Source organism: Aptenodytes patagonicus, chromosome 6 (assembly GCF_965638725.1).
Source record: "Aptenodytes patagonicus chromosome 6, bAptPat1.pri.cur, whole genome shotgun sequence".
Classification (NCBI taxonomy): Eukaryota; Metazoa; Chordata; class Aves; order Sphenisciformes; family Spheniscidae; genus Aptenodytes; species Aptenodytes patagonicus.
In genome coordinates this window covers 49,723,786-49,742,774 of record NC_134954.1, presented here as the reverse complement: position 1 = coordinate 49,742,774, position 18,989 = coordinate 49,723,786, and the positions used below count along the sequence as shown (strand labels likewise).

At 39.9% G+C, this 18,989-nt stretch overlaps 1 protein-coding gene across 6 annotated transcripts in view; it reads right to left on the bottom strand.

The window, feature by feature from the left end:
* Positions 1-18,989, bottom strand: part of LOC143162320 (titin-like) — a 245,966-nt gene that overhangs the window by 8,866 nt on the left and 218,111 nt on the right. For all 6 annotated transcript variants that reach the window (XM_076342523.1, XM_076342517.1, XM_076342519.1 and 3 more), the window contains 31 exons: positions 18,666-18,962; positions 17,994-18,581; positions 17,591-17,893; positions 17,155-17,451; positions 16,395-16,682; positions 16,008-16,307; positions 15,614-15,916; positions 15,138-15,443; positions 13,261-15,027; positions 12,869-13,165; positions 12,025-12,312; positions 11,634-11,933; positions 9,489-11,555; positions 9,094-9,396; positions 8,707-9,012; positions 8,318-8,608; positions 7,898-8,197; positions 7,487-7,792; positions 6,931-7,236; positions 6,551-6,832; positions 5,678-6,271; positions 5,289-5,576; positions 4,871-5,170; positions 4,112-4,414; positions 3,528-3,830; positions 2,825-3,409; positions 2,365-2,670; positions 1,973-2,272; positions 1,153-1,728; positions 755-1,060; positions 70-663 (listed from right to left, as the gene is read on the bottom strand). In XM_076342523.1, coding sequence (XP_076198638.1) covers positions 70-663; positions 755-1,060; positions 1,153-1,728; positions 1,973-2,272; positions 2,365-2,670; positions 2,825-3,409; positions 3,528-3,830; positions 4,112-4,414; positions 4,871-5,170; positions 5,289-5,576; positions 5,678-6,271; positions 6,551-6,832; positions 6,931-7,236; positions 7,487-7,792; positions 7,898-8,197; positions 8,318-8,608; positions 8,707-9,012; positions 9,094-9,396; positions 9,489-11,555; positions 11,634-11,933; positions 12,025-12,312; positions 12,869-13,165; positions 13,261-15,027; positions 15,138-15,443; positions 15,614-15,916; positions 16,008-16,307; positions 16,395-16,682; positions 17,155-17,451; positions 17,591-17,893; positions 17,994-18,581; positions 18,666-18,962 — 13,950 coding nt within the window. The remainder of the gene's footprint in view (positions 1-69; positions 664-754; positions 1,061-1,152; positions 1,729-1,972; positions 2,273-2,364; positions 2,671-2,824; positions 3,410-3,527; positions 3,831-4,111; positions 4,415-4,870; positions 5,171-5,288; positions 5,577-5,677; positions 6,272-6,550; positions 6,833-6,930; positions 7,237-7,486; positions 7,793-7,897; positions 8,198-8,317; positions 8,609-8,706; positions 9,013-9,093; positions 9,397-9,488; positions 11,556-11,633; positions 11,934-12,024; positions 12,313-12,868; positions 13,166-13,260; positions 15,028-15,137; positions 15,444-15,613; positions 15,917-16,007; positions 16,308-16,394; positions 16,683-17,154; positions 17,452-17,590; positions 17,894-17,993; positions 18,582-18,665; positions 18,963-18,989) is intronic.

Below are 18,989 nucleotides of genomic sequence, written 5' to 3'. Positions count from 1 at the left end.
GAGCACCAATAGTCTAAATATTCAAAGCTTAAGAAGAATTTGTCTTAGGAATCAAGACCCTTCATTCACCTTCAACGTCCAAAGAGGCAGTGCCAGACACAGATCCTCCTTGGTTGGTAGCTCTAACTTGATATACTGTGGCATCATCATCCGTTACATTTGTGATGACCAGCTGGTGATAGCCACCCTTGAATTCCTGTATCTTGATCTTTTCACCATCTGGCATGATTTCTTTGCCCTGTCTGTACCACTTAACAATTGGTTTAGGATGACCAGTGACTTTGCAGACAAATGTGGCATTAGCTTGAAATTTCACATTCAGATTCCTTAGTTCTTCCTTGAAATGTGGAGCTTGAATTGGTACATCACATTTTGGAATGACTGGTTGTGATACCTCACTCCACTCACTTTCACCACCAAGATTTTCACATTTTACACGGAACTCGTATTCAAGACCTTCAATAAGATCTTTCACAGAATAGACGGTTTCACGAATTTCATCTGTTGTTACAGAAATCCACTTGTTTTGTTTTTTCTCACGCTTCTCGAGATAATAAGTTCTAATCTTTGCACCGCCATCACTTGCAGGTGGCTTCCATGAGACAACACAAGAATCCTTTGTGACAGCACTTGCTACTGGCTGACCAGGTTGTCCTGGTTTTTCTGTAAAAAATAAAAAGGTTTGAAAACTGAAGTGAGCTTACCTTAGTAATTACAGGCACATACAGAAATTGAAATTTTGGTGTCCACTTACCAAATGGAGGCTTCATAACAACAATTGATGAAACCTCCAGCGCTTCGCTAATGCCATATGTATTCTGAGCAGAAACACGGAAATAATAGCCTGCATTTTCAGTTAGGTTAACAATTCTACAGGTTGTGCCTGAAATGCTTGAAGATACAAGTTGCCATTCTGCTCCTTCCTTGGCTTCACGTTTCTCTATGATGTAGTTGGTTATCATAGCACCTCCATCATCCTCTGGTGGTTTCCAGCTTATCACCACAGAATTCTTCAGTATAGACTCTATAAGAATCGGCCCTACCGGTTTATCTGGCTTATCTGTAAAAGAAAAAGCACGATATTTTTAGTTCTTTTGCCAGTAAATATTTGAGAAAGTATTCCACAAAAATACTGAAAATAAAATTAATTACCTTGTATTTCCACATTAAGTACAGTGTCAACCGTTCCAAATGTGTTACTGAGTTGCACTTTGTACTTCCCAGCATGAGTCTTGTGCTGGACGTTCTTAATAGCAAGATGAGTATAATGCTCTGTGTTCTCAATAGTAACTGTTTCTGACCCTCTCAAAGGTTTGTTGCTGTGGAACCAAGTTATTGCTGGTACTGGTCGGCCAATGTACACAACGTGAAGGCGGAGGGTGCCACCTGCACCTGCATAGTATTTCTCTTTCAAAGGGAAGCCAGGATGGAACTGAGGAGGAGCCTGCAGTAATAGCTTGCCACTAGTTTCAATTTCTCCGACATCATTGGTAGCCATACAAGTGTAGAGACCTTCATCCTCCTGTTCGTCTGTTATTACTGTCAGTGTATGGTTGCGTCCATCAGATGACATTTTGTATTTTCGGCTTTGCACCAGTTCTTTGCCGAAGCGGTACCATTTAATATCAGGCAAAGGTCTCCCAACAATCTGGCATGTCAGCTGAGCTGCTTCACCCAGTTTAGTTGTAACATCCTGCATTTCTCTTTTTATGGCAGGTGCTTCTCCAGCTACGACAAAGAAAATTAAAAAATAATGAAGATTACTATGAAATTTTCCTCTATTACTATCTTACTGGAAATTAATTTTCATTTATACTTGTGCCTCTTATACTTGAAAGACTGTGCTTTAGGACAGTCATGTGGCAAATAACATGTAAAACAAATAGGCAGCATGTTAAGTGCAGCACTGTGGTTTATGACACAGCAAATCACAACACTATCACAGCAAATATGACAATATATTTTTGCTTACATGTTAATTTAGTTTTCACTGCCATAGCAGTCCTCCGAGGTCTGCTGAGGCCAGTCTGATTTTCTGCAAAAACACGGAACTCATATTCTGTAGCTTCTAGTAAACCTCCTACTGTAAACTGCCTGTCCTTGATGCGTTCTTTATTGCATTTTTTCCAGGTGCTTTCTCCAGACTGGCGATATTCAACCCAATAACCAAGGATCTCTTTGCCACCATCACTTTCGGGTCGTTCCCATTCTAATGTAATGCTGTCCTTAAATATAGAAGTGATCTCAATTTCTCCAGGTTGGCTTGGTTTGTCTGAAAATTAAAATATATACAGAAAATAAATTCCTCTCTAAATGGCACTAAGTTGCTTTTCAGAAGATCTGTTAATGCAAACATTTTCTTACCGAATGGATCCTTGCATACAACTGGTTCAGAAGCAGGACTTGCTTCACTTTCACCAATGTCATTTTGAGCAATGATACGGAATTGATACTCAGCATCTGGAACAAGTCCCGTTACTGTGTACATTGTAGTGGTAATCTGTGTCTTATTATGCCGGACCCATTTTTCTGTAGATGTCTCTTTACGTTCAATGTAGTAGCCAGTTACACGAGAACCGCCATCATCTTTAGGTCTGGACCAGGACAAGTTGACAGAACTCTTTGTAGCATCGAGCACTTCAGGTGGGTTGTTTGGAGGCTCTGGAGGATCTGTTAATAATTATAATAACAAAAATAATAGAAATAATAGTGATGTAGCATTAAAACATTTGTATATACTACTGCACTTTTAGAACCATAATGTAGTAACTAAAAATTATTTTATAAAAAAAAAAAAAAAAAAAAAATCTAAAGGAAAACTTACTTAGAGGTGTCTTTGGTACTGCTGGTTCTTCAGATTTGAGAGATTTGCTAATACCGAAATGATTTTCAGCAGAAACACGGAAGTGATATTCCACATTTTCTTTGAGCCCTTTTACCACTAGTGATGTCCCTTTCACTCTAGAGTCAACAGTGTACCAGGCAGTCTTTGGTACTTCTCGTCTCTCAACAATATAACCTAGGATATCTGCACCACCATCATCTGTAGGAGGCCTCCAGCTTACTCTGACAGAACGAGCTTGTATATCATCATACTCAAGTGGCCCTTCTGGTGGATTTGGAATGCCAATCACTCTGACTTTAATATACACAGCTTTTTTGCCACACTTGTTTTCAAGTGCCAAATCATAGGTTCCTGAATCTTCTCTTTCTGCATCTTTGATCACAAGTTCTGTGTGAGTGTCAGAAGTCGCAATCATGGCCCTCTTGCTGATGTCATGTCCTTCTTTTGTCCATTTGCATATTGGGATGGGCTTACCCTTAATGGGTATTGTAAGCCTGATAACTCCACCTTGTCTCACCATGAGACCTTCCTGGTATTTTTCATCAAGTTCGTAGTCAGGATATTCTGTAAACAAAATTAACATGTCATGCTATGTCTGTTTTACAGATGACATCATATCTGCTTTAGGCAAGTACTTTTTTAGGACAACTTATTATAAGAGTTAAGAATTGAAGTGTCTTACCAAGCATTTCTGTTATTTTGACTGTTCCTGGCACTTCAGCAGGTTCTCCTGGCCCACCAGCATTACAGGCTAGCACACGGAATCTGTACTCTGCACCCTGGGGGAGATGTGTCAAGGTGTATTCACGAATCTTGGTTGGCGTGGTATTGCATTTGGTCCATTCAAATTGATCAACCTTCTGCATCTCAATTAAGTAGCCAGTAACTTTAGAACCACCTTCATCTTCTGGTGGACTCCAAGCCAGGGAGACAGATGTTCTTGTAGTATCAGTGACTCTTGGATTCTGAGGTTTACCTGGAGGAGCTGGAAGAGAAGATCAGATGCGGGGGTGGGATCTTTTTTATGAATATTTAAAAGATGTAACAAATGCTAACTTGCAACATATGATCTGTATTAAGTCTATAGGATTTACACAGGAAAACTTAGAATGAAAGATTTTCACTAATATTTTCTTGGTTTTCTCCAGTCAGAATCTCATTTGTTAATACACCCAGATAAATTTCCAAATTAGAAAAAAGAGTAAATTTTACTGGTATAATTCCCGTCTGCCATGATGTGCTTAATCTTTGTAGGAAATTACTTACCAATTGGATCTCTGGCGACAGCAGACTTGGAAGGACGGCTGGGTTTCCCAGTGCCTCTGGCATTGATTGCTGTGACTCGGTGTTCATATTCTAATCCTTCAACCAACCCAGTGGAACGGTAACGAGTCATAGTGACTGGAACTTTATTTACACGGATCCATCTATCTGCTCTAACTTCTTTGCGTTCCACAATATAACCAGTAATCTGTGAGTCACCATCATCTTCCGGAGGATACCAAGTTAATGTCATGCCATCCCGAGAGATATCAAACACTTCTGGAGTGCCAGGAGGACCAGGAATACCTGTAAAAACATAACACAGAATTAGTGAAGAAAGCGTCAAATGATTCTACACATTAGTAATATGCAATATATTGTGAATGACAATGTAATATCAATGTCCTATCAAACTCTTTTTATCAGCAGATATCAAAGTACTTTACAAACTAGGTCAGTGAAATACTCCTGTTTTTGTAATTGGGGTAAAGCAATTTTTAAGACTAATGGTAGACCTGAGCAGAAAATCCAAGTTTACTATCCGGGTTCTGTGCAGTGCATCTATAATACCTATATAGATTTATAGATGGCATTTTTCTCTGGAAGGATAACAAGACTACCGTGCATCATAATGTACTATTTTATTTGGCGAAAGGAATTAGTAACATCTAGAAAAATCTAATCTATGTGTGGATATATAAGCCCATTTAAATATATATTTTTATTTTTAAAGGTAGATAATAAACAAAAATTCAGCCTTACGGATTCTGCTCTTGCATTCTATAATTTCAGACTGCAGGTAGGATCCGATTCCAAAGCGGTTTGTAGCAGCCACACGGAACACGTATTCTGCACCTTCAACAAGTCTGGTGAACTTAAACATTGTCCTGGTTACTGACTCTGAAACTGGCAGCCATCCAGGACGGTGAGCATCGCGCTGTTCTACCACATAGCCACTAAGGGTAGCTCCACCATCCAGCTCAGGTGGCTCCCAGGAGATGGTTACATAATTTGAATCAATTTCATCAATTCGGATAGGTCCAATAGGTGGTCCAGGTTTGTCTAGAAAAAAAAGAAAATTAAAAGACAAAAAAAAATGTGGAGAAAAGGAATCATATTGCTGATGTAACAAAGTTCAGATGGAGAAAGATCATGGGCAATTATTTTCATAAATCCTTACCAAGGATTATAACCTTTATTGTATCAGTAACTGTTCCAGTTGTGTTCTTCAGTTCAAGCGTATACTCTCCAGTGTCATGTATAGTGGTCTCACGCACTGTTAATTTAGCCATTTTGGCAACAGTCTCCGTTTTGATGCGTTCTGATTCTTTTAGTTTAGAACCAGCAAAGAACCAAGATGCAGCTGGAGGTGGTCGTCCTTCAATTGGAATAGTTAACTCAATGGGCTTGCCAGCAGGTACATGAATTGTCTTCTGAGGTATTCCAGCGAAGTCAATTGTTGGTAGAACTGAGAAAAGCAAATAATTGATATTTTAAATTTCCATTTTATAAATATCACATTCATTTGATGTAAGCTTCACCCTGTTATTTTTAACAGTAGATACCTACCTTTTTGGTCTCGTACTGTCACTGCTGTGACAATCTCTCGTGGTTCTGAGACGCCCTTCTGATTCTGTGCTCTGACCCTGAACAAGTACTGTTCACCTTCATTGAGAGAGATAATTGTATGCTCGTAGACGGTAGGCTTCAGTGTCACTACCTTCAACCATCTTTCTGTTCCGGCTTTGCTGGCCTCAATAACATAGCCAGTCAATCTGCTGCCACCATCATGTGGTGGTTTCTCCCACGCAAGAGTAACAGTTGATTTAGTGGTGTCAATCACTTCAAGTTTTTGTGGTACCATGGGGACATCAGATACTAGTACAGCATCAGATGTTTCACAAGCTTCACCAATGCCGTAAATATTTTCTGGTAATACTCTGAAATAATACAAAGCTCCTTCTAGAAGTCCAGTAACTCTATAAAATGTCTTGCTGCATTTGGTAGTGACAGTCTTGTAAGCTCTCATGGAAGCTTCACGTTTCTCAATTATATAATTGTTGACTGGGGCTCCACCGTCAATGGTTGGAATATCCCAAGTAAGTGTCACAGAATCTTTTGATACTTCCTTAATTCTCACTGCAGCTGGTGGACCAGGTGTATCTAAAACAAAAAAAAGATTTGTTTTTTTCCTTTTGGATCCTTTCCTTTTAGTCAGTGACTGATTCTGCATAAAAAAACAATGCTGGGTTTTGATTTGTAAACTGGCACAGCTTTAGAAACTATGTATTTTCCTTTGGATTAGATTGTTTTTCTGACTTCCCAAACATTCCCAAGTTATTTAAACTGCAAACTTCCTCTGGAAATGAATGACTTTCTTATTCCTGAGCAGTGTGCACTATGAGTGATGTAATGCCCATATACAATTGTAGCAGTACTTACCGTACACTTTTACAGAAATAGTTGCAGATTTTTTTCCTGATTGATTTTCAGCCTCAATGACGTATTTTCCAGCATCATACCGATTAACTTTATCCACAATAAGCAGAGTGTAGCTGTCAGTAGTATCAATAATAGCTCGACTTACAAGGTCAACACCCTGCTTACTCCATGTGATTACGGGAGCAGGTCTACCAGATACAGAGACCATTAGGCGCAGGGAACCACCAGCTCTGACCGTAACTGTCTTCTTCAGATCATCAGCAAGTTCAAGCTCAGGTATTTCTGATGAAGGGTGTAAGAAACATGGAATTAATTAATCTTTTAGTAGTTCTAAAGGAAAACATATTTATTCCTTAAAATATACATTGTCTTCAAATTACCTATTCTTTCCACGGGTTCTATTTCTGCTGATGATTCACTAAATTCACTCATACCATTCACATTTGTAGCAGCAACTCTGAATTGGTATTTCTGGGTTGTTTTAAGACCAGTCACGGTGAACTCAGTATTCCTCAGAGTGGCAGTTGTATGTGGTCGATACCACTGTTCAGTACCTTCTTCTTTCATTTCAAGAACATAGCCTAAGATGTCAGCACCACCATCATAGGTGGGCTTTGACCATGCTAAACTTATGCTGTGCTTAGTAGTATCCACGACTCTTGGAGCTGAAGGTGGTGCAGGAGTATCTTTGAAAAAGAAGAAAATGCATTTCACATTGGTGCAGGAAACGTTTTAAAGTTAAAAACAATTTCTAAACAGCTAATGCTAGGAAATGCATTTAAAATGAACTATTAATGGCTTTTAGGTTTATTCTAATACTAGCTAGTTCAGTGAGATCATATGTGGTTTTGGGTATCTTAGTCGAAGTGTCAACATGGGTTTATGCTCCATTATTATAAGTAAATATTAAAATATGTTTTAAATGTGGCAACTTACATGATGGTTCTTTACATAACATGTACTGTGAAGCTTCACTAGGCTCACTGTTCCCAGCAGCATTCACTGCAGTGACACGGAACTGGTACTGGCTGCCTTCCATGAGACCAGTGACTTTCAGTCTGGTATCATAAACAGTGTAATCTCTGTTCACTCGTGTCCAGCGCAGACTTTTCCTTTCACGTTTGTCCACAAGATAGTCCTTAATCTCACTGCCACCATCTGATTCTGGTTTCGTCCACTGAATAATGATATGTTCCTTGCCGACACTCACTTCTTCAGGAGCACCGGGCTGTGTTGGGATAGCTGTTTTATTTTAAAAGGTGAAAAAAAAAAATTATTTAAAAAATTGTTTATCTGTGAGAAACATTCCACAAATTCTGATGCACAATGGAAGATAATAACACTCACTGAAAGCATTCCTGGCAATCACAGATTCTGTTTCAAGTGGAACACCTGGTCCATATTTGTTGACAGCTCTCACACGGAAGATGTATTCGTTATTTTTAATAAGTTTTGTTACCACACATGATAAAGTCTGGCATTCAGCCTCAACAATAACCCAATGAAGTCTGCTGGTTTCACGCCTTTCTACGATATAGTGAGTGATTTGTGCACCTCCATCTTCCTCAGGAATGTTCCATGCAAGAGTACATTTCTCTTCTGTTACTCTGCTAATAGTGATTTTGCCTGCACATGGACCTGGTGAGTCTGGGTAGAGATGAAAATAAATAGTGTTATTAGCAGCTAAGGAAAAGCATCTCACTCTTATTTAAAAGAATGTGGGTTTTTTAGTATACTAAGTATAAATATTAATCGTGGGATACATACCAAGCACTTTGACAAGAACAGAAATTTGTTTCATCCCACTGGCATTTTTAACTGTTAGAGTATATTTTCCACTATCACTTCTGTCACAGAGCTTGATAATTGCAATGGCTCGTTTGCTGGTGTATTGCAGAGATATCTTTTCACATAGATCCAATTCCCTGTCACCTTTGGACCAGAAGACTTTTGGTTCAGGTTTCCCACCAATGGCTGCATCAAGAACAAGATCTGATCCAGCCCTAATGGTCACAACTTCTCCCTGCAGTCTGGCATCGAGTTCAGCCTTTGGTGGTGCTGTCATAAGGAAAAAGAGATTAAAAACAAATGACATGACAGTACTAAAAATAGAACATTATGTATCTTTTTAATTGTTCCAAGAGAATATTTCTTACAGTATTCATCTTTGCAAATGACAGCACCAGTCGATTCAGATCCTTTGCTAATCACACCAGCAGCATTCTTTGCTAGTACACGGAATTCATATGCTTCATCTTCACTAAGAGCTGTCACAGTAAAAAAGTTTTCTGATACAATGGTATAATTGCATTTCAGCCAGCGCCCATCACCAGATTCATTATATGGTTTGCGCTCTATAATATATCCGATAATTTTGCTTCCACCATCATAAAGGGGTGCTGACCAGCTCAGCGACACTGTAGATCTGGTGACATCTGTTACTTCTGGTCTTCCTGGTGGATCTGGAGGAATAAAACAGAAAAATGATAAATGCAATTCTATTTTAGCTTAAATAACAACATAACTCTAAAAGTAATACTTACCAACTGGATTTTGAGCCACTACAGGTCTGGAAGCTTCACTAGCTTTGCTAACACCTGCAGCATTTAGAGCATAGGTTCTGAATTGATATTCTAGGCCTTCCACCAATCCCGTGACTTTGTAGTTGCATTCACAGCATGGCACTTTGTTTTCCTTCACCCAAAGGATGGTGTTGCGCTCCTTCTTTTCAACCCAATATCCAATGACTTTGCTGCCACCATCATGATAGGGTTCCTCCCAGCGAATGGCCATGGCAGTTGCAGACACAGAATAGACTTCTGGCCTTGAAGGTGGGCTTGGTGGGACTAAACACAAAAAAGACGGGGAGGAAAATGTTAGTTCTTACAAATACCTCAGTCAGAGGAAAAGAATAAATTTTGAGAAGTGTTTTACTTACCGAATGGATGCTCAGCAACTATTGTTTTTGATTCAAGGGGTTTGCTGACACCAAATCTGTTTTCTGAACTTACTCGGAAACTGTACTCCTGGTATTTTGTGAGATGAGTGACTTTGATCTGTGTACGTTTCACACTGGAATTTACCAGCTGCCATGCTGTTGTGCCAGATTCACGTTTCTCTACAATGTAGTTCGTAATGTCACTGCCACCATTATCTTCAGGTTCTTTCCAGGTCAACACACAGGATTCAGCAGAGACAGATGATATTTCAATTGGGCCAGTGACAGGACCTGGCCTTCCTATGACTACCACTGTGACAGTAAATGTTTTCACACCAGCAGTGTTTTCAAGTGTGAGGTAGTATTTACCAGAGTCACCTCTCATACTGTCCTTTACAGTCAGTATGGTTCTGTCTTTTGTTGTCTTGATGGTCACTCTCTCAGTTTCCTTCAGCCTCATCTCCTCAAGTTTCCATGTCACTTTTGGAGCTGGGCGCCCACTGATTGGTATATCAATAGTAAAGGTGCTTCCAGCCTTGCATGTTATGAGCTGTCTGCTTATTTCGCTGAGATCTGCTGTTGGTTCAATCTGTGGCTCCTTAATAATAACAGAAGAGAAAGCTTCTCTCGGCTCACTGTAGCCAGCATCATTCTTTGCCTTGACCCGGAACTCATATTCAGTGTTCTCCACAAGGCCTTCAACAGTGAAAGTAAGTTGTTTGGTTTGTCCAGCTTCAATCCAGGAGTCAGATCCTTTTTGTTTCATTTCAAGAAGGTATCCAGTAACACGGCTACCACCATCATGATCAGGTTTAAGCCAAGCTAAAACTACAGAAGATTTGGTTGTATCGACAATATCTAGTCTCTTAGGTGGAGCAGGTTCTTCTGTGGCTACAACTGGTTCTGTTAATTCACAGGGTTCACCTACACCATATTCATTTTCTGCTGACACTCGATAGTAATACGGCACACCTTCTGCCAGATCAGTGACCTTAAAGATTTGTCGAGTGCATGTTGAACTCACCACTTGCCAGCTACGACGGCTTGCTTCCCGTTTTTCCACAATGTAGTGATGGATGCGTGAACCTCCATCCAGAACAGGAGCATCCCACATTAAAGTAATAGATCCTCGAGTCACATCTTTAAATGTAATAGGTCCTGGTGGACCAGGCGTGTCTAAAACCTTGACAGTAAATGTGATAGACTTACTTCCACTGTTGTTTTCCACAGTAAAGACATACTTGCCAGCATCATTTCTATTGCATTCCTCCACAGTCAATGTGCTGAATGAATCAGTTGTTTGAATGTCAGCACGCAAGCTAAGATTAGCATCTGCTTTGGACCACACAGCAGTAGGAACAGGTCTTCCAGAGAAGGCAATAAATAGACGAATGCTTGCACCTGCTCTTACAATATGAGTCTGCTTGAAGTTTGCATCAATATCAATTTCAGGTGCAGAAAGCCTGTCCACGGTTTGGACTGATGCAGGAACTTCACAACTTTCTCCTTTGCCAGCACCATTGACAGCACTAACTCTGAATTTATAGTGTTCTCCTGCCTCCAAATCAACAACAGTATATTTAGTAGCAAGAACAGTCTCTGCATTGACTTTCTGCCATGCTTCGAGATCAGCTTTGCACATCTCAATGATGTACCCAATTATTTCCATGCCTCCGTCAAAAACTGGCTTAGTCCACTCTAAGCTTACACTAGTCTTTGATGTATCTGTCACCTTTACAACATTAGGAGCACTTGGTGGGCTGACTGGTTCTCTACATTTAATCAGCTTTGAAACATCACTTGCAGGTCCAACTCCTGCAGCGTTTTCAGCCATGACATGGAATTCATACTCATTGCCTTCAATAAGGCCAGTTACTCTGTATCTGTTCTCAGTAATGGGCCTCTTACTGGATACTTTAACCCAGCGCATGCTCTTCTTTTCTCTCCTTTCTAGAATGTACTCATTTATCTCGCTTCCGCCATCTGATTTTGGTCTTGCCCATGTGAGTGTGATACTGTCTCCTGTTACATTGGTAGGTTCTGGAGTTCCTGGTGCATCAGGGAGAGCTAAAAAAAGAAAAACATCATTAGGAAAACAAGATGGTAACTTCACAGTTATTTCTACAGAATGAGGTGGAAACTTACTGTAAGGTATTTGTGCGGTAACTGGATCAGATTCCAGTGGTCTGCCAACTCCAAATTTGTTCACTGCAGAGACACGGAACTGGTACTCATTGCCCTTAATTAATTTAAGTGCAGTGTAGCTGCAAGCTTCACATTTATCTTCAACTAATGCCCAAGCAATCCTGCTGGTTTCACGTTTTTCAATTATGTAGTGGGAAATAGAAGCACAACCATCATTAGCCGGAGGCTCCCACCATAATGTGACTTTTTCTCCAGTAATGTTCGTGAATCGTATTGGTCCACCAACTTTTCCTGGTGTGTCTGCAATTTTAAAGTTCAGAATTATAATTTGCTGGCACTTAGAATAAAATACTACTTTAAAAGAGCATGCTGAAAGTGTTTGGTGGAGTACCTTGTACTCTGAAGGTAATATCTTCTTGTTTAGTGCCTGATGCATTTTTGGCTTCTACTGTGTAGACTCCACGATGATCCCGGGTAGCATCTCTAATGAAAATTGTGCTATATCCAATAGCTGTAGTTATTTCTATATTCATTAGTTTATCAATCTCCTTGCCATCCTTAAACCATGTCACTTTAGGTACTGGACGTCCTTTGATTAGAGCTTTAAGTCTAATGCTCTCTCCAGCTTTAACAGTAAGGCCTTCAAAGTGCTCAGGGCCAAATTCAATTGTTGGAGCAACTAAAAAAGGAAAATATAATTCAGTTCCCATATTTTTTCCTGATACTCTTTTTTAATGTATTAATTATAAAAGATTGTTATATATAGAATTCTTTCACTTAGAAAATGGCATTCTCTGAAAAGCAGCTATTATATGAACTATAAACTTAATTTTTCTGTAAGCGCACAGTGCATCATATTAACAATAGGTGAAAGACACCATTAGTATATGCTGTTACAGTACGCCAAGCTACCTGAGGCACATTTTCATTTCTAAATCATTCAGTGCATCAGAATATTACAGCTTATGATTTCTTTCCAATTTTGCTGCTGCTGCTTATCCAACACAAATGTAGAGTGTCATGCCTTTCAGCAATTGATTACATATTTCTGCCAGATTTGGGTCCTTAATTTAGACCCTCCCACCTTGGAGTACAAACAGAAATGTTCTGAATTGACTGGAAGGACCTCAGTCACACGTTCTTCCCCCCTTGGCCTCCCATTTCCAATCAGTACAGCCAGAAGCTCTAGCTGGCTTCAGTACCCAAATACAAGCATATTAAGAAATAATTCTTACTGTTTTCATCTCTGGTCATGATATAGCCTGAAGACTGTGAAGGCGGGCTGATTGTACCAACAGCATTTCTTGCAAGTACTCTGAATTCATATCGGTCTCCTGAACTGAGTCCTGTAACTGTATATTGGCATTCACTGACATCAGTAAAGTTACATCTGAGCCAACGGTCTTCACTTCCTTGCCGTTTCTCAATGCTGTAGGCCACAATCTTACTGCCTCCATCACGCAGTGGGGGGGTCCATTTAAGGGTGACTGTTTCCCTGGTGACATCAATGTAATCAGGAGTACCAGGTGGGTCTGAAAGGAAAATAATTAAAATTTATTTTTATTACTGCTCACCATAGTCTACAAGACTAGAATTTTCTTGGATGAGTGATTGATCATTCACTCACCCACTGGAGAGACTGCCAAAGTAAATTTGCTCGGCTCACTAGCTCGGCTTAGACCTGCAGCATTTTCAGCGTATACTTGGAACTGGTAATCCAGGCCCTCAAGCAGTCCGGCAATCCTGTATTCTCTGCTAGATATTAATGCAACATTAACCTTCTGCCACAAAATACTATTTCTTTCCTTCTTTTCGACATGGTATCCAATAACCTCTGAACCGCCATCATAAACAGGAGCATCCCAAGATATGGTCATTCCATCAGCCGTTATGTTGTATACAACAGGCTTGCCCGGGGCACCTGGTGGTCTAAACTGATGCTTTGCCACAACTTCTGCTGAGACAAGAGGTGGGCTCACTCCATATCTGTTTTCCGCACGAACTCTAAACTGATATTCAGTGTCTTTAACAAGGTTTGGTACTTTGAAAGTTGTTCTTGCAGCACTTGAACACACCAGCTTCCAGTTCATTTGTGAAGTTTCTCTCTTCTCAATACTGTAGCCAGTAATTTCTCCTCCCCCATCATCTTCAGGAGTTTCCCATGACAAAACTACACTATCTGCTTTGATTTCGTCTAGTCTTAAAGGTCCTTTTGGCTTAGATGGAGGGCCAAGAGTGATGACAGTGATTGTGAATGTTTTTCTGCAGACTACATTATCAAGAATTAAAGTATATTTGCCACCATGCTCCTTTTTCACATTCTTGATGCTTAAGCTTATCTTGTTTTCAGTTTTCTTGAAACGAAGATGTTCAGTTTCTTTAAGAGGGAGGTTGTCCTTGAGCCAGCTCATTGATGGCTTAGGTTTACCTTTATAGGGCAATTCAATGTGCAGGTTATGTCCAATTCTTACTGCAATTTGACCTCCAGGAATATCAGAAAGGTCAGCTTCAGGTGTTATTGTATGTTCTTTAACTGTAATGGGTCCAACAGTAACACCGTCACTCATGCCTTTTTCATTTTTAGCAAAGACTCTGAATTCCATGACAGAAAGCTCTTTAAGTTTTTCAACTTCAAATTCACAGCTCTTACTTGTGCCTGCATATGTCCATTCTTTTTCTTCCTGCAGTTTCTTTTCAATAACATAGTCCGATATAATGCTACCACCATCATAGTCAGGTTTGCTCCACTGCAATTTAACAGAAGTCTTTGTAGAATCTTTCATGGCTAGGTCTTTTACAGGTCCAGGTATGTCTGCAGCTTTCACTGGTTCAGATGTCTCACAAGGTTCACCCAGTCCAATTTCATTTTCAGCAAGAACACGGAAGAAGAATGCAGTCTTCTCTGACAGGTTAGTTAGCTTAAAGGTGGTATGAGAACACTTTGTTGTTACAGTTGACCAGGCCCTCTTTGTAGCATCTCTTTTTTCAACAACATAATTTGTTATTTCAGAACCACCATTAATGAGAGGTGGCTCCCATACCAGTGTAACTGTGCCACGAGAAACATGCTTAAGCTGCAGCTTCTGGCAGGCAGATGGCGTGTCAAGTACTTTTACATTCACAAATGATGATTTCGCTTCTCCAACTCCATTTTCAATTGTAAGAACATATTTTCCTGTATCATTTCGGGTAACTTGAGGAATAGTAAGTAGTGTAGATGATTCTGTGTTCTGGATGATATATCTTTCATCAATCCCAAGATTCTTGTCACCCTTTCTCCATGTGACTGTTGGAGGAGGTCTTCCTTTGAATGGAATCATTATTTGCACATCTTCACCTGCTTTAGCCACAACAGAGGTCCGGAGAGCAACATCCAGATCAATCTCTGGTGCCACTGTGGAAATAAGTAAAAATTAATAGTGCATACTTGGAATGTAAAATAAGAAATGCTTTGAAAAAAAACCAAAACACAGAAAAATGATAAATAACTGAAAAGTACAGTACCAAGAATATCTTTAGCTTGAACGGGTTCTGTCATTTCAATAGGCTCTCCTTGTCCAGCACAATTTATAGCAGACACACGGAAATAATAATTAACACTTGGCTGAAGGTGTGATACAACATACTCAGTTGTTCTCACTTCTCCCTTAGTACTGACTACAGTCCATTCTTGCTCTTCACCTTCCCTTTTCTCCACCACATAGTTGGTAATTGGACTTCCTCCATCATAAGCAGGTTTAATCCAGCCAAGGGTGACGGATGTCTTGGTTGTATCCACAACCTTCAGCTTTGTTGGTGAGCCTGGCTTATCTGTAAGTGATAGTTTACAGGGGAGGGGGGAAAAAAATCAGAAGCCATATTTACAATTAATCATAAAGAGGGATAAAATCTGCCCTCAGTTACATTGGTGCAATCCCATCCTAATTGCTCATTGTCCATTGATTTCTAACTAATTAGATATACTGCATGTTGTATCTTACCAACAGGATCTGTGGCTTTGTAGAAGTCAGAAGCTTCAGAGAACGGACCTTGTCCAGCTGCATTGACAGCACAAACTCGGAAATGATATTCGCTGTTTTCAGTCAGACCTGTTACTTTCTCTCTGGTGTCCCGAATGGTTTCTTTAGTAACCTTGAACCAACTCAGACTCTTCTTGTCACGCTTCTCAAGAAAATAGCCTGATATTTCACTGCCTCCATCAACAGTGGGCCTATTCCAGACAACGGTCATAGAATTCTTGGTTATCATTGTGACTTCTGGTACACTAGGTGGTCCAGGTGTAACTGAGTGAAAAAAAAATATGTCAGTAGATCAGTACTACTTACAAATAATACACAAGATGGTTCAGTTGCATAGTTATTTTATATTTCTTACCAAATGAATTTTTGGCTATAACGGGTTCTGACTCCAGTGAATCACCAACTCCAAACTTGTTCACACCACGGACACGGAACACATATTCATTTCCTTTGATAAGTTTTGTTGTAGTTATGATACACCCCTCCAGTTTTTCAGAAATTAAAGACCATACAACCCGACTTGTCTCCCGCTTTTCAACAACATAGTGTGTTACAGGTGCACCACCATCATCTGCTGGTGGGTCCCACGTTATTGTAATCTTTTCAGCAGTGACTGTCTTAAACTGTATAGGTCCACCTGGGGGTCCCGGCTTGTCTGTGGAAGGCAGAAGAGAGAAGATGTTAAGTATTTATTACTGAATTATTGTTTAATAGTATAATGCAGTTGTATCTCAAGACATACCAAGTATCTGTACTCTAACATGGGCTGATGCTGAACCCATGGCATTCTTCAATTTTAATTCGTAGGTGCCACTGTTGAGTCGAGTTGCATCCTTGATAAGTATAGAAGCAAATTCTATTGTGTTTTCGATAGACACTAGTGCACTGGTTTGTACTTCATTGCCATTTTTGAACCATTCAATTGTGGGTATAGGCTTGCCTGAGATGCCTAGTTTTAGCTTAACTGAAGTTCCTGCTTTATATTTCACCACTTCTGTATATTCTGGTGGTACATCGATTTCAGGTGCACCTTAAGAAAAAATAAGAATAAGAAAAAGTTAAAAACATACTTATTTTAGACTTGTATTTAATAAACCCAAAAATAATAGTACTTTATTTAAGCTAATTGTTACAGGTGTTTTATAAATACAGATCAAAGTAAAGATAGCATGTATAACAAATCATAAACCTAGAACAAATTAGAACTAATCCTACCAATAAAAGGCAACCACATGTATAAATATAACCACTTTGGCCATGGGGCATGGGCAGACTTCTGTTGCTCAAAGAAAAAAAATACCATAAGACTTTAAAAATGCAGATACAGCCGAAGATGTTCATTACAATCATGCCCAAATAGCTCACAGTCATTCAAGCTTATTGAATCAATCACTGTAAACTAGCCTTCCATATTTAAAAGACTATGGTTCTACAAAACAGTGCTGCCTTTAAGCTTCCTAGTACCACAAAATGGTACCATTGTATCACTGCAAAACACTTACCGTATGTATCAACACATGTGATAGGACCCACAACATCTGAGGGATTACTGATGGAACCAACGGCATTCTTAGCAAAGACACGGAATTCATACCGGGAATTCTGTGTCAGACCAGATACTGTGAACTGAGTCTCAATAACATTGGTGAAGCTAGCTTTTGTCCATCTGCCATCTGGAAGATCACGTTTTTCTACGATGTATCCAGTGATCTTGCTACCACCATCAAATGCTGGCTTCTGCCATGACAGAGTGATAGCAGTCTTGGAAATATCTGAGACACGAACGTTTCGTGGTGGTTCTGCAGTAGGAAACATGAGAGTATTGCTAATAGCTGTTTTTGGATATTGGCTTACTGTACAGGACAGAATATCACGGGGGGGGGGGGGGGAAGCACTACTTAAATGGTTGGGTTTCTTTATTTTCTAGGGAATACATACCACAAGCATCAATTGCAAGGACTGGATCAGAAGGATGACTTGCTTTTCCAATGCCAGCTGCATTTTCTGCATAAACTCTAAATTCATAGATAAGGCCAGCGCTGATGGTGGTGACTTTGAAGTGAGTTGTGCGAATGAGGGTCTTGTTAGCCTTCTGCCATAATATGCTATTCCTGTCTTTCATTTCCAGGTGGTATCCAATCACTGCACTGCCACCATTAGTGACTGGTTCATGCCATCCAACAGTAATACTCTCTCGGGTGACATTTGTGACCCATGGTGTAGAAGGAGGGCCAGGGGTAGCTGATGATATCAAAAGAAGTGATTAATTGTAAATAAAATTATATTTTCAACATCAGAGCATTAAAGCATTGACCTATGGCGTGAGAAGCATATTACTCACTGTAAGGAAGCTTGACAACCACACATTGTGAGTCTATGTGATCGCTGATGCCAAAGCGGTTCTCAGCTTTGATGCGGAATTGGTATTCTTCTCCTGTCGTGAGCTTCATAACTTTGATAACAGTTCTAGCAACAGTTGCAGACACTTCAGACCAAGCAGCAGTACTTGTTTCTCTTTTCAGTACAATATAGTTGGTAACTTGACTTCCACCATCATAAGCTGGCGGCTGCCATCTGAGTGTTACACTCTCTTCAGTGATATCGCTAAGGACAACAGGACCAACAGGAGGACCTGGTCTGTCCAGGACAACAATATTAACAAATGATTTTGTGGTGCCACTTGAGTTGGCAGCAGTAATGTCATATCTGCCAGCATCAGCAGCTACACTTTCTTTAAGGTTAATGATGAGACTTTCTGCAGTGGTTTCTGTGTGAAATCTCATGGTAGGTTTCAGTGGAACACCATCTCTAGACAATGTCACCTTTGGCACTGGTTTTCCAGAAACTGGAATTTCAACTTTCAGGTTTGATCCTGCTCGAATATATACAGTGTTATGAGGGAAGCCCTTCATGTCAATCTCGGGAGATTCTGAAAAAGAAAACATTTTCAAACCATTAAAAAATGGATCCAATTTAATGTGTATCAACTTTTGTCTCATGTCAGGAAGCATACCTAATTGTTCTTTAACTGTAACAGGGAGCAGTAGTTCCTTAGGATCACTTAAACCAGCTTGGTTTTCTGCAGACACCCTGAAGAAATAGTCAACATTCTCCTTAAGACCATGGACAACATGATGAGTCATCTTTACAACTGCACACTTAACCCATTTTTGATGTCCTTTCTCAAGAGCTTCAATGAGGTAGCTCACAATTCTGCTTCCACCATCGTGTTCTGGTTTTAGCCATGAAAGAGAAACACTGTCCTTTGTGACATTTGTTACTCCAAGTTTTTCTGGTGGGCTGGGTTTTTCTGAGAAAAAAAGTGCGACAGGTTAAG